Source organism: Schistocerca cancellata, chromosome 3 (assembly GCF_023864275.1).
Source record: "Schistocerca cancellata isolate TAMUIC-IGC-003103 chromosome 3, iqSchCanc2.1, whole genome shotgun sequence".
In the NCBI taxonomy this organism is placed as follows: Eukaryota; Metazoa; Arthropoda; class Insecta; order Orthoptera; family Acrididae; genus Schistocerca; species Schistocerca cancellata.
The window spans coordinates 266,901,458-266,916,432 of record NC_064628.1 but is presented as its reverse complement, the minus strand read 5'-3'; the positions used below and the strand labels follow the sequence as shown (position 1 = coordinate 266,916,432).

Below are 14,975 nucleotides of genomic sequence, written 5' to 3'. Positions count from 1 at the left end.
GTAAAGTTTACCTCGATTCCAAGTTCTTACTTGACTTTGTCCGATTTTCTTCCTATTGACATTTAATGTGACTGAACATGTTATTAGTGACTCAAAAGAAAGATGGTTCGTAGGTGGTGGTGATCGAATTAAGAGAATATTTTAGGCCATTGTGAAGAGGGGAGATGTGAGAGAGGAAATGCTGACATAATCCACAATCGGTGCTGCCAAGACAACTTGCACCATTTAGCTTTATTGTGCAATTATGATACAACTACTGCTAGATTGCAGTGGCAATCAAAAAACAAAGACAATCAACATGAAGTGTTCTGGACTGAGCCAATATGTGACTAAGGGACCAAGTCACATCCTTTTCTTGTGACTTATAACTCAGTCTCATTTTTTTTGCATGTATTTCCAAAGTACTGTATTCAGCAACAATATCAATAGTCCATCTTTTATATTCAAACACTGAGACTCTAAGAATATGCTCGGTCATAATAGAGGAAATGTCGCCCATTTCCTGCTAGTGATCTTTTATTGGCTGGCGACTAGCTACGTCACTCAATAGCCAAAGCAGCCACCACACCAAAATAACACACATAAAATGAATTCACCTACTGGGTGTGTGGAGAGGGTGAGTGGCTCTTCAGCAACGGGAGTGTAGGGAGATGTGAAAACATTTTGTGAAATCTGAAAATATTCTTTTGATGCAGACGATGTGATATGACAGAGATGTCACAGGTAAATGGAACAACGGTTTTCCGACAGCACATTTTAAAGACTTTCGTGTCCAAATCCGACATGATACAGTTGCAACAACTACGAACACTACTGATGTATATACCTTGCACCACACATTGTAGACCGTAAAAACAGGCAGCAGTGATAGAGGGCATGAAGAGAAACTGCAGCACCAGAGCTTCCTTTCAAATTTACATTTTTACACAGTGTACAGTAATTCACTGAGCCAACATCTAATAAGCTTGTAATATTAATTGGGGAAGTAAACTAATTTTTTGACATCTCTGTTTCTCTCATCAAGCCTAAAATAACACTAACAGTAGTGAGGGTAGCTTATAAGAGAAATATTATACAATAACAGCAATGGTGACAAAATATGTCATTAAGCAGATATCAACATTTATACTTATGATTTAACCACTTAGCTGCTGTGATGTTTTATGTTTAATTTGACATGTCCATCAGTTTTTCGCATTTTTCTGGGTGAGCACAAAGGATGCTCTCTCAAAAACATGTGTTTGGAATGTATAATTTGTAGCATATCGGAAAACAGCTTGATTGTGCTCAAGATATCAATTTCAATTTTTTGATGAATTTTTATTTGCTGTTACACATCTGATTTTTTAAGAATGGATGAAATTCATTATCACAATTTATTGTATCAACATTGTATTGTACACGTAATTGTTTTTATTTGGATAGATATTATACAAAGTACTCAAGAGGATTGCAATTGTTAACCATAGATGCCATATTTGGGAGAGGGGGGAAGGGGGGGGGGGGGGAGGTTGTTAACATTTTTCTCAAATCTGCAGGTGCTTACAGATGTGAATACTACTGAACCGTCAGTTTAATAAGTCAAAGTTCCAAAATATTGATACAAATTATTTACAGAAGGTTGAAAAAACTGGTAAAGTGAATGTCAGGAAAGTTCCAGAGAAGTGTAACAACTTGCAAAGCAATACTGACCCTATAGGTTACCCTAGAAGATGGAATGAAGAAGGCAAATCTACATTTACAGCATTTGTAGATTCAGATAAAACTTTTGACAATGTTCACTGGACTAAGTTCTCAAATTCTGAACATAGCAGGAATAAAATACCAGGAACGAAAGATTATTTACAAAGGACAATGAGCAAGCAATAAAGGAAACCACGGAGAAATCTGATAACGCAAAGTTCAGGAGCAAGAAATAAAAAATGTTCAAATGTGTGTGAAATCTTATGGGACTTAACTACCAAGGTCATCAGTCCCCAAGCTTACACACTACTTAACCTAAATTATTCTAAGGACAAAAACACACACACACACACACACACACACACACACACACACACACACACACACGCGCCCGAGGGAGGATTCGAACCTCCGCTAGGACCAGCCTGCAGTGCCTTAGACCGCTCGGCTAATCCCGCGCGGAAAGAAATAAAAACTTTGCTATTTGTTGATGACACTGTAATTCACACATAGCAAAGGAAATGGAAGAGCAGCTGAGTGGAAAGAACAGTCTTGAAAAGAGATTTTAAGATTAACATAAAAACAAGTGAGGGAGTGTAACTGAATTAAATCAGTCTGTGCTGACGGAACTGGACTAGGAAATAACAAACTACAAGTATGAGATAAGTTTTGGTATTCGAGGAATGAAGTAACTAATGATGGCTGAAGTGCAGAGGATACAAAATGCAGACTGGCAACAGTAAGAAAAGCATTCCTTAAAAAGAGGAATTTGTTAAGTCTTCTGAAGGTATTTGAATGGAGTAAGGTGAGAACAGTTGATAGGACACATCCTGAGACAACAATGAATTGTCAATTTAAGTGAAAGAAATTTAGGAGGGGGGGGGGGACTGTATATGAAGACCAAAGCTTGAATATAATAACAGGTTCAAATGGATGCAGACTGTGGTAGTTATGCAGAGATGAAAAGGTTTGCACACGACAGATCAGAATGGAGAGCTGACCACAGATGATGACTTATGAATATCAATAAATGGCTGCCACCAGATTAATCTACTTACACAGGAAAGGAGTAACTAAAAATTTGATAACATTTTATAAAGAAAGCTAATTTCGTGTTCTTTGTGACATTTTCATGTGTCTAACTATGGTGGCCCTCTTTGTTCAATCACCTGAAGGAGCTGGAGTGTTCACAGACACTGTACTATTACACGAAATGCTTCCTTTTATATGCCCAAGAAGGGAATAATGAACAGCCTTGGAGAGCACACATATGCCAGCAATAAGACAGCATTAGGCTCCCATATTCAAAAGGAATATAACAATTTTGTTAACACTGACAAACAACTACAAATTTTACTTACAGATGAAAAAAGTTGACAGACGAATTAGAAGAATTGGAGATTTATATTATGAACCAGAAGGAACCAGACAAACTCCTCGATAAGCAGAATGAATTTGTAGTAGATGAATACTTAGTTCAATACTCCTTATGATCTGTTCATTTGAGGAACTGCAGCACGCTACATACAGGCTCCAACTGAAAGTGACGCCTTCCTGTGACCAATTGCTGCACTGTGCCATGCTTTCACTTGCTAGCAGTACCCAGGAAATATAAACACATCCTCTGGTAGCCGAAGAAGACTGCCGCTGAGGTACAGCACAATGCCATCCCTTTCAACCAGTCTGCATTCTCTTTTCCAAGTTAATGGGCACTGCTAGCAGCCAGAAGTGCAGTGCCATCAACCATCAGAAATTTGTACTATAAGGATTGTTCCTCTGTATCCTTTATTGTAAATATCTTACACTGTTCTGAAATATTGTTTTATTGATTTAACAACCTGTACTCTATTTTTATATTTTACGAATAATTGATTGAAATATTATTGTCACATTTGTCATATTTTATGGTTGTCAGGACATTTAATCACTGCGCTATTGTGCTGTTACATGAACAACTACTCATAAATCTCTCATACTCTACCCATAAATCTTTAGAGTGTATTTTACCTTTTCATATGATCCACTCAGGTGAAATATTCTAGCAACTTTGATGGGGCAACAACCTACTTCTATTCACAAAAGTTTTATTTTATCTATGGTTTCTGTCAACAGATTCAATAGCCTTTTGGAAATCAACAAACATCTTTGAAATTCAGTAATCTGTGGCAAATGATTGATTTTTAGATTAAATATTTGTTCAGAACATGATATGCACTTCCTATAAGTACCTTGACATTCGTCTACATTACTCTTCAGTGTTGTTTCTACTGTGTTTAGTATTATCTTGGAAAATATGTTCTATGTCACTGTTTAAAAAAAATTCCTCTGTAGTTGTAACATCTTGTTACTGCCTTTCTTATGAAGTGGACGTATCAAGGGCACCTTCCAGTCTCCTAGGTGTTTTTTTGTTTTCCAAGTTTTTGTAAACAATTAATTTAAGCCTTTTTTTATTTTTGGTACAGACCATTTCAAATGTTCTGCTGTGAAAGCATCTTCTCAACTAGCCTTATAAGGTTTTAATTATTTAATTTTTTGATACTTCAGGGAAAATCTCCTTTATTGTGCGTATCTGTAACTCAGCATCACCGCTATATGGTGAGTGGCAGCTTTCCTTTTCATAACTGTTACACTACATCCTGGATTTTCCATTGTTTAATAATAATAATAATAATAATAATAATAGTCATAGTAGTAGTAGTAGTAGTAGTAGTAGTAGTAGTAGTAGTAATAACAATAATAATAATAATGCAAATACAGTGGGGATCAAACCAGATTCACCGAATTGCTAGTCCATGTGCCAGACAACTTGTCCACGGTGCCGTTATGACAACAGCCCCTCAAAAATCCAGCCTAATCTATAACATCACAAAATGCTACATGCAATTAATAATAAAAAAAAAATAAAATAAAATAAAAAAAATAAAAATAAAAAATAAAATAAAAAATAAAATAAAAAACAAAAAAAACCACACTAGTGACTTGGTGCTGTGAGCAACATAATACTCTTAGTGCCAGAAGAAATGACATCAAATCAGAGCATGCGCAACTGAAAACTAAAAGCTGAATCCCTTCTGAGCTGATCGTAGCGCAGCTGACTATCATTTGAGCACTCAATGCTGGCTTCTAGTTATCATGAAGAGTGTGCTACAAAATGTGTCTTCATCCATTTTATTTGCATACCAAAAAGCATTTGAGGAGAATTCTGTGTAATTTTAGTGCGATTTCTACCTGGCATTCTAAGAGAAATGGCATAATTTTAGTGTGATATTTACAGTGTACTGTAGCACATTAGCAACACAAATCCAGCTGCCACTGCTGGGTTACAAATACATAATTTCCCGATTTTTTGTTTTATGTTCTATTGAACAACACATGAACATGGGTTCACTAAACACCACTTGCCGGTATGTTCCAAGCCATTTTAATAACATTTTAATTAGCTCACAAGCAGACTTAGTAAAAATATTGTTACTTGCTTTAAGGTTTTAATAAAAGCTTTTTTTTATTTTTTTGTTGCATCTGAAGATGGGCATTGAGACAAACCAGTTATGATTATTTACCAAAGAAAAATCACTGAACAAATGTATGTTTTTCCAGAAGTTGTTCTTTTATTTATAAATGTCACCTTCACACTGCTATGCACTCCATGTATAGAGAATCAGATACTTCGATGCCTGATTCCGTGATGATTATGTCACAAGAAATGACCGTATCAATAAACAAGCAATTTGTTTCCATATCAAAAGGCTGTCCACAGAGCCAGTGTGCGATTCAACATTTTGAGGTGCATTACGCAACACCTGTAGCCTAGGAAGACTGCCAGCATTTGCAGGTGAATTATTGTTCACCATAAGCAGCATCTATACAGCATCGATGAACACGGAATAGCTACAAGCACAGTGACAAGGGATGAACAGGAAAGAAAGAAATTCTTCCTATCATTCCTCCAAATTGTATCTGTCCTACAAGTCTGTAAACCTGAAACCACATTGGATTAAAAAATCCTCAAATTAAAAATGATAAACGACGTCATCCGTATACAGCCACTATGGGATTTTACATTTTCCAAGCTATGGTCTGAAGGATGAACTGCATTTTTTCCTCTCTTCTAAAAAAAAAAAAAAACACAGCTGGATTTTAAAGGCAAGAATTCGTATTAAAAATGGCTTACTGCACACATCACTTTATACTTCGACAAGCTATATTTTTATAATTGTAATGTCTTTTCCTCAACTCTAGCTTCCTTCTTGGAGATAAATTGAGTGAGACATAATTAGGTTGAAAGATGATGATGGTGATGATGATGATGACAAAAACACAACAATAATAAGTAAAATAAAAAAATAAGGTGTTAGAGGCACAATAACCTGTTCATAGCGTAAGTCAGGAAAGCACGGAGATCAGTCTTTGATATCCCTCCAATTGGATTTACATCAGCACTGGAACAGTCATATTTAGTCATGTAGCCACGCAATGCTTCATCAACATTTGCCGATCCAAGTACCAGCAATCCTCCTGGCCTGTTACGTACCCATAGCATGAGTTGAGCAAAAAGATACGAAATTACCATCCTCAATCTTGCCTGCAAAACAGAAATCATTGTTACAAATGACAGACAATTCACATTACTTTGTAATTTACTGAAAGTCTACTTAACAACAACTACTCATCATGTAATGTCATCTAACAATTTTGCTAACATCCCTGATAATGATAGTGGAAGTGTGGATGCACTGTAAGAAGGTCTTTAGCATACATATTGTAACATTATGGCCATGTGGTTAAAAGTGATAAACCAACCAGAAGTAAACAAAACGAAAAAAGATATTTGCATGAATTACCTGGCACTCCCATGCAAGTATCTACACCTAAAATAAAGGGCAAGTTTACCTTTAACGAACAACTGCTTCATTTTCATTTTCACAGAGTAAAATGGAGTTTTTTAACATGTAGTTTACAGGTACCTCATGATTACTATTTTTCCCCATCATCTACAGCAATGTCTCCTCCTCTCACTCACATGAGTTACCACAAGCCATGGATATTAAAGAAAATACATTAATATTTTTCATAAAAAACATCGGAAGCTTCACTGATAGAAAGGATAAACTCCATATACCCACAGAGGAAAATGATGGGTCGAGTCACAGACCAGTACAACAAAAAATAATGCTACAAACACTTCAGCTTTCGGACAAAGTCCTTCTCCAGAAGTAGAAAATACACACCCATACCCACAATAACAACTCACACACGTGTCAACTGCTTGCCTCAGGGTACTAAGGCCCTTGCCTTCCTACTGAATTCATGTCAAATTGCACTCTTTAATTTGCACTGTATGTCCACCAGATGTGACATTTAACAACTATAGTTTTACAAATATAGTAGGTGCTACTACCAAAGATAACATGTTTAATGTCAGAGATGCATAATTTCTATGATAAATGTGTGTTATGTTATATTATTTCTTAAAATTTCTTTAAAACCAGCATATTTCTACAGGGAGAACAACTTTATTCCTTGCAAGTGGTGTATACTGAACGTTTCATTAAGGTAAGCAGTTACAAAAGAATAAAATATACTTTTAAAATATGAAATTACTGTTTTGGTGAATTGTTGTCACTGAGTCATAAAACCCTTCTCTCAGTTGCCAAAGAAAACCCTTTTTGAGCAATAACAGTAAGTTTGCAAGCTGTTCTTGTGCTTATGAACTACATCATTGTTTTTGACCTTTTTACTGTTGAACAGCATCTCACAACTAATGCACTGGATGCAGGATTACTCCAAATTAGTTCAAAGAATTTTAAAATTTCACAGTATGGAGACCACCTGACACATTTCAACAAATAACCAACAATTTTATGATGCAGCTCTCTGGAAATAAAGGTGACAAGTAGCTGTGAACTTAAAAAGGTAAAAAACAGCAATCTGGAGGGCACGGGGAAGGGGAAGAGATAGTAGTGTATGGGTGGGGACAGATGAACACTGTCTGGTGGAGGGACTAGGCTGCCAACAGGTGGCATCAGAGATACTTCCCACCCCTCCTAAAGTGGTCTTCTGTTGCCCACCCAACCTCCACAACATCCTAGTCCATCCCTATGCCACTCCCAACCCCTTGTCATAAGGATCACATCCCTGTGGAAGACAAGTGCAAAACCCACCCAATCCACCAACCCAGCACTTCCTACTCCAGTCTGTCACCGGTTTATCCTACACCATCAGCGGCCAAGCCACCTGTGAAAGCAGGCATGTAATTAACCAGCTCTGCTGCAATCATTACACAGCTTTTTATGCTGGTAAGACTACCAACCAGCTGTCCACCAGGATGACTAACCACCGCCAAACTGTGGTCAAGAGCAAAGTAGACCACCCTGTGGCATAACATCCAGCTGAACTTAACACACTTGAATGGCCACAATCCATGGTAACATACTGTCCCGACACCCTCCACCCAACAGTTTCCACCCCCTCTATCCTATCATCTCTTCCCCAGTCTGATCTCCTATCCTGTTTATTTGCAGTCCTCTGCCAATGCATCCACATGTCTTTCTCCACCCCTCTCCTTTTATGCACCTTTTCCCCCCCACTTCCCTGCCCTACACCGCCTGGCACTGCTCCTATTGGCGGTCTAATCTCTGCACACACCATCAGACAGTGTTTTTCTCTCCCCACCTATACACAAGTATCCCTTCCCTTTCCCTGCCCCCTCCAGATTGCTGCTTGCATCCCATGTGACAGGTGCATTCCAGCCAGAGATGCTGAGTTGGCGGTCATGGCAGTGGTTTGGGCTCAGTGGAATGCACGCTACACTGCATCTGGCTTGAAACTGTCTTTGAAGTAATCAATCTGTCACAGTTTGTTGTACCACTGTGGTGCCAACTGCTGCTCAAATTGCTGCTGCAGATGCGGTGTGATGTACTAGAGCCATACGCCGAACACGATGGTTTTCCCTCTCAGTAGTGCCAGTGGCCATCCGCAGCCCTGTCTTCTAGTACCATATATTCTTGTGACCACTGCTGCCAGCAATCATGTACAATGGCTGCGATCCTTCCAATTCTTCCTGCAATATTGTGCACTGAACATTCAGCTTCTCATAGTTCTATTATATGACCTCATTCAAACTCAAGTGAGGTGGTGTTAATGGAATCTTCATCATTTTAAAGACATTCTTGATTAACATCAACTCACAGCTTCCAATCTCAAAGATAACTACAGCTCCCAACCATTACAATGTGTATTTAAGGCAAACCTGATTTGCATCCTCATGGTGACGCTACTAGTGCCACTCTAATGCAACTGGCAAGAATTTGAAGAGACATCATCTTTGATGCAGAAACTTGCCTAGCAACTTCCGTTTATGTCGCACAACTCTGTCTTGGTACTGAGAGTTTTTTCTGTCAGTGTATATTGAGCCTTATTCACTGCAATATGATGAAAAATTACTACAATACTTAATTGCAAGAACGCATAAACTTTAGGCAGTTGCATCCTTACTTCCTCGTCTAGAGCCCAGGTTCCTTTGGCTGACTTTTAAAAAAATTAGCAAGATCATTCAAAGTGAGGAAAAATTCAGCAGTTTTTATCTTTGACTCTTTTTGTTATAGCAGTGAATTTAATTAATGAGTAAAAAAGAGAACAAATATTCCAGTAGGAAATGTGTTTATCACTCTTGACTGCAATCTTTTTAAATGTCTAGCTATAACTGCAGCTCTTTTGTAACACTGAGGATGTTCATCAGTTTTAAAAATCTCCCACAAATTTGCCTAAAAAGGTCACAGTTTAATTTGCTGTGTCATGTAAAGATAAAATTGAGGCAGTCATTGAAAGCTTTGGATTTTATCAGAACTTGACATGACAAGTTAACCAATAACTTAAATCCAAGACTCCACTGCGAAACACTTTGTAGCCTTCACACTGTGACATAGTGAAGTACTAACGAGACCTGTGAGAATGACACTTGTCAATTTATTAATCCATAATAACTAGGAAAAAGATTTAACTCGCATATCTCCTTTTTTATTTTATTCATGAGCACGGTCGAAGCAGAGGCAATCAAATCATTCTGTTTCAGATTAACATTCCTGTGAACACAGAGGAATGTTCTAAATTATGTTCCAGCTTTTCATCATATTCACTAAAATGATTTACAGGTTCAACACAATTTCATTTAGCGTTCACATATTAAGGCCTCCTAACAGCCACTGGTTGGTGTCAACGTTTTGTATTGAAAGTTTGTATGCAAAATTTCATCTCAGTTATTTTATTATGTGTGATCCAGTTGCAGGTTTACACAGTTTTATTATGTTGTTCTCCTCTTTGAAACTGGGGACAGAAAAGTTGTGCAACAGAACCAAACATTCACACAAGTACAGCACTGCTTGGGTTTCCAAACTTTAGTTGCTCAGCATTATGATACAGAATGAGCTGGGTTGCTTACCTTCCTGGCTACAGGAGCATACCTATGCATAATGTAGAATGAACTGTTAAGACTGTTTATGGCACTGAGGTAACATAAAACCTTGGTACATGTGAGTAATTAGTTATCTGCCATAAAACCAGGAGTATGTTTTCCATAGCACCAGATAAGAAATTACAATTTTTAGTTCCTCTAATATCATACAAAGGCCTGCAGTCACCACACTATGGGACCCGGGCCTATGCACTATGCATGGTAAATTAACTTTAAGGCAATACTGAGGATTTAGACGAAGATGAGATAGGAGCAGTGAAAGACCTGAGTCAAAAAAAGGTCCCAGTAGTAGATAACATTCAGTCAGAACTAGTGATAGCCTTGGGAGAGGCAGTCATGACAAAACTCTTTCATCTGGAGTGCAAGATGTACAAGGCAGGCAAAGTACCCTCAGACATAAAAAGAATACAATCATTCAATTAATAATAATAATAATAATAATAATAATAATAATAATAATAATAAAAGAAGTTAGGAAAGATTTGGAAAAAAAAACAACATAAGTGAAAAAGATGCAACAGAAAGAGTGTGTTTCAAGAGGAAAGTGTTAAAAATGGAAGGATTCCAAGGCAAGAGGGAGAAGAAGACAGGGTCAAAATGGTCTGAGGAGAGAAAAAGGACACATATATAAAAGATGAAAGAATACTGGAGGAAAAAGAAAGAACAACAAAGAAGGAAGCATTGAAATTGGTGTGTGGTCCTTAGATGACCCCCCCCCCCCCCCCCAAAAAAAAAAAAAAATCACATGCTGATATGTGTGAATATTACCAAACTACGTTTAACAGGTCATGGGTGCAAAATAGTAACACAAATTCTTTACAGAAGAAGAACAGAAAAGCTGACAGAAGCCAAATTCAGAAAAGATCAGTTTGGATACTGGAGAAATTTAGGAACATGCAAGGCAATACTGACCCTATGACTTATCTTGGAAGTCAGGTTAAGTAAAGACAAACATACTTTTGTAGGATTTTTAGACTTAGAGAAAGCTTTTGACAATGTTGACTGGAGTACTGCCTTTGAAATTCTGAAAATAGTAGGCATAAAATAGAGGGAGCAAAAGGATATTTACAACTTGTACAGAAGCCAGATGGCAGTTGTATGAGTCTAGGGGCATGAAAGGAAAGCCGTGGTTGAGAAGGGAGTGAGACGGGGTTGCAGCCATTCCAGATGTTATTCATTCAATCTGTAAACTGAGCAAGTAGTAAAGGAAACCAAAGAAAAATCTTGAGTAGTAATTAAAGTTTAGGGAGAAGAAATAAAAACTTTGAGGTTTGCTGATGACATTGCAATTCTGTCAGAGACAGCAAAGAACTTGGAAGAGCAGTTGAACAGAATGGACCATGTCTTGAAAGGAGGACATAAGATGAACAACAACAATAAAAGCAAAATAAGGATAATGGAATGTAGTCTAATTAAATCAGATAATAGTGAGGAAATTATATTAGGAAACGACACACTAGATGTAGCAGATGAGGTTTGTTAATTGGGCAGCAAAGTAACTGACGATGGCCAAAGTAGAGAGGATATAAAATGTTGATTGGCAATGGCAATAAAAACATTTCTGAAGAAAAAATGAAAAAATCCAGGATGTAATGTAACAGTATAACAAAAAGGGTAGCTGCTACTCACCATGTAGCAAAGATGCCGAGTCGCAGATAGGCACAACAAAAAGACTGTCAGAAAATAAGCTTTCGCCAATAAGGCCTTTGTCGAAAATAGTCAACACACACACACACACACACACACACACACACACACACACACACACACAAAAACTCAACTGTAGTCGTCATGTGTGTGTGTGTGTGTGTGTGTGTGTGTGTGTGTGTGTGTGTGTGTGTGTGTGTGTGTGTGTGTCTTTTCAACAAAGGCCTTGTTGGCCAAAAGCTTACTTTCCATCAGTGTTTTTGTGTGTCTATCTGCAACTCAACATCTTCGCTATATGGCGAGTAGCATTTTCGTAATATTGGTCCCATTTAAAGATGCAGCAGGTCTGAGGTCTAAAGATGCCTTGAGAATGTGGCCATTCTTAGGTCAGATAAACAATATGCACTGTAGGACAGTGCAGGAAGGAACACTAGAGGTTTTATCCCCTAAGCTACCCTGTGAATCCCACTTCAGCTGAACATGCTTTAGAAAACCCGATGAAATTTGACAAAACCTTGGTCATGGCTTGCACTAGTGCCTTCTGGGACAGTGTAATTATTACACGCAATTGAAATAAAAACAATAATAATATCATTAATAGAGACAGCAGCCACCTGCAGCTCATTGCTGTGTGGGATCCAATGATCATGATGTTGAAGTCGGCACACTGAACACAGAGTCAACATATGCCTATATATGGTGATGCTGTGAGCACCAGTGATCTCAAAGTCGGCAGTTAGTGTATCTAAGGGTGAACCTACAGCACACTTGCAGTAATACCACTTGACAATGGCCAAGGAGCACTTTGTCGAAAGCTTGTGAAATTTTAACCATTGAACAAGACTGGAAATCCAAGCATATTTTATTTAATGGTACCATTGTGAAACTCCACATTCTTCAGGGTGTATACGTGGACAAGGAAAAAAACTCCTGGATTTTTCCCGGATTTCGTGGTTGAAAATACTCTCTCTCCCGAGTGAGGATACACTTTTTCCGTGTTAAGTGACAGTATACTCTTATTCGGCACTGTAAAACTCCTCAATCCTTTGAATGTTTATGGTTTTATATATCGGAGTAGAATTTCCCGGGACTTTAGAAAACGAAACTCAGGGGGGGAAAAACACGTTTTGAAAGACCTTTGATGTGCAGCAACATGTACGCTGCATATTTTCGTATTACGAAGGTATAAATTCGAATTCACCAAACACTGCATGTCACTTTCCGAAGCATTGAAATCGAGATTGCGATGTGCTTTTGTAAGCCCATCATAGCTTATGTCACGTGATCTCGCCTACTGATGACAGCGTAGGACACGTGATGTAGTCAGCAAACAGCAAGATCACTCTTACGTAGCGCGAACACACAAATAAGAAAAGTTAACAGTTTAAATTAATATACATAGCATTCACATATAACATTGGTCTCTAAGATTACTAAGCTGGAAGAGAAGCTAAGCTTCTACATATAACGTAGATCTTTTTTGCACTTGTCACACTTTAAGGTACATCACACAAATGAGCCAGTAAAATTTTTAATAACGATGTAAATGTCTGATCTTCTGGGCTTGAAATTCTTCTAAATGATCGTCCTCAAAGAGGTGATTTTTAAATGAGAGTCAAACGCTTTGTGATTTAAGAAATTCATCATACATTCTCGCACATAGCTCACCTTAAGTAAAAGTACATCTGCTTTGAATGAAACGCTTTTCAAACCACCATTCATAACATTTTCCCGCGACCTGTTAGAAATAGGTTCGTTTCTGCGGTTGCAAGGGAGCGCCAGATAGCATCACCGTGCTTGCGCAGCTACCATGATGCAGGAAGTCCATATGTCCGCACGTGTAAAACATTAAAAGATCTTACATTATGTCATTAAAGAAACAAGACACCAGAGGATACTTCAAGAGCGTCAGAATTTCGTGAACCATACTAAAACGCACAATTCGGCTTAAAATGCGCATTCGTATGTAAATTTTCTTGGAGTACCACTACTGTATTAAGTCATGTTTGGTTCTTTATTATGGCATAATGCCATACGCGCACTTGAAATGCAGTGAACAGTTTAAATTAACCAATAGTGTGAAATTAAATACTTCGTTTCAAATAAATTGATTGCCTCAACAGAAAAGATTAGTAAAAGCCAAATCTCTTTAGCAAACCGGCAAAAATAACTTAATTGTTCTGTAAGGCGATTAATGTTTGACTGTCAGAAAGGTGGAAATAAAATCTAAAACGAATAACATATTTTAGCCTTCCGTAATAACGCAAACATATTTTAATTCATTTGATAGCTCCTGGCCACAAAAATCTGTTTTCTTATCATTTAACGTGAGAGCAATAAACGAAGACAAAACAACAAAATCACTAAACGTAAACACAGGTCACGTGGAGCCGTCCCACCTCCCCACCACAAGTCAGACTGCTCTGTGCATCAGCCCCACAATTACTAATTTCCGAACCAGGGCAATATTAAGTAGTGGAGCCCAGCCACACTTCTGTAAACAGAAGCGGGAGAAGGTACTACTCATACGCGACTCAACTGTGCAAGCGCAAGAGCCCGCCCGCAACTGCTCAAACGAATCTAATTTAAACAGTTGTCACGCCACGGTCATCGGAGGCAATTTGTTGTTACAAAGCATTGCGTAGTCTTCCTAAAGCCTTTGACACACTTTGCTGTTGGCAGACACTTGCATGAGCACTGTTTTGTTGTTGTATATGGCGCATTTCCTTTGAAACTTAAGTTTTATTTTAGTTTTTTTTCTCTCATACATGTTTTGTTGCTGCAGTAATATTCTGCAGTAGCAGGATACAGTAATATCCTTTGTTAAGAGTATTAGTCCTTACCGGTCAAAAAACACAAAAATTTAACTGAAAACTAAAACAATGAAAACTTCCCGGAATTCTAAACAATTCCCGGGTTTTTCCCGGTTTTCTCCTGGATGAAAAAAATTCCCGGGTTTTTCCCGGATCTCCCGGGTCATATACACCCTGTTCTTACATAACCAGAGAGGCGTTTTAATCCATGTAAGCACGAACTCCATCCATAGTAACAACGAGATTGGCAAAAACTATGTAGAGAACATAGGTAAGTGATACTTACGTCAACAGAGTAAACAGTGGCATTAGGGAACAGTCTACCAGGTTTAAGATTAATTTCACTGACCAAAATATTTCAA

The 14,975-nt window shown here is 37.9% G+C and overlaps 1 protein-coding gene across 1 annotated transcript in view; it reads right to left on the bottom strand.

The window, feature by feature from the left end:
* LOC126174924 (glutamine-dependent NAD(+) synthetase) overlaps positions 1-14,975 on the bottom strand; it is a 239,696-nt gene that overhangs the window by 64,874 nt on the left and 159,847 nt on the right. The window contains exon 12 of the mRNA XM_049921364.1: positions 6,051-6,265. Coding sequence (XP_049777321.1) covers positions 6,051-6,265 — 215 coding nt within the window. The remainder of the gene's footprint in view (positions 1-6,050; positions 6,266-14,975) is intronic.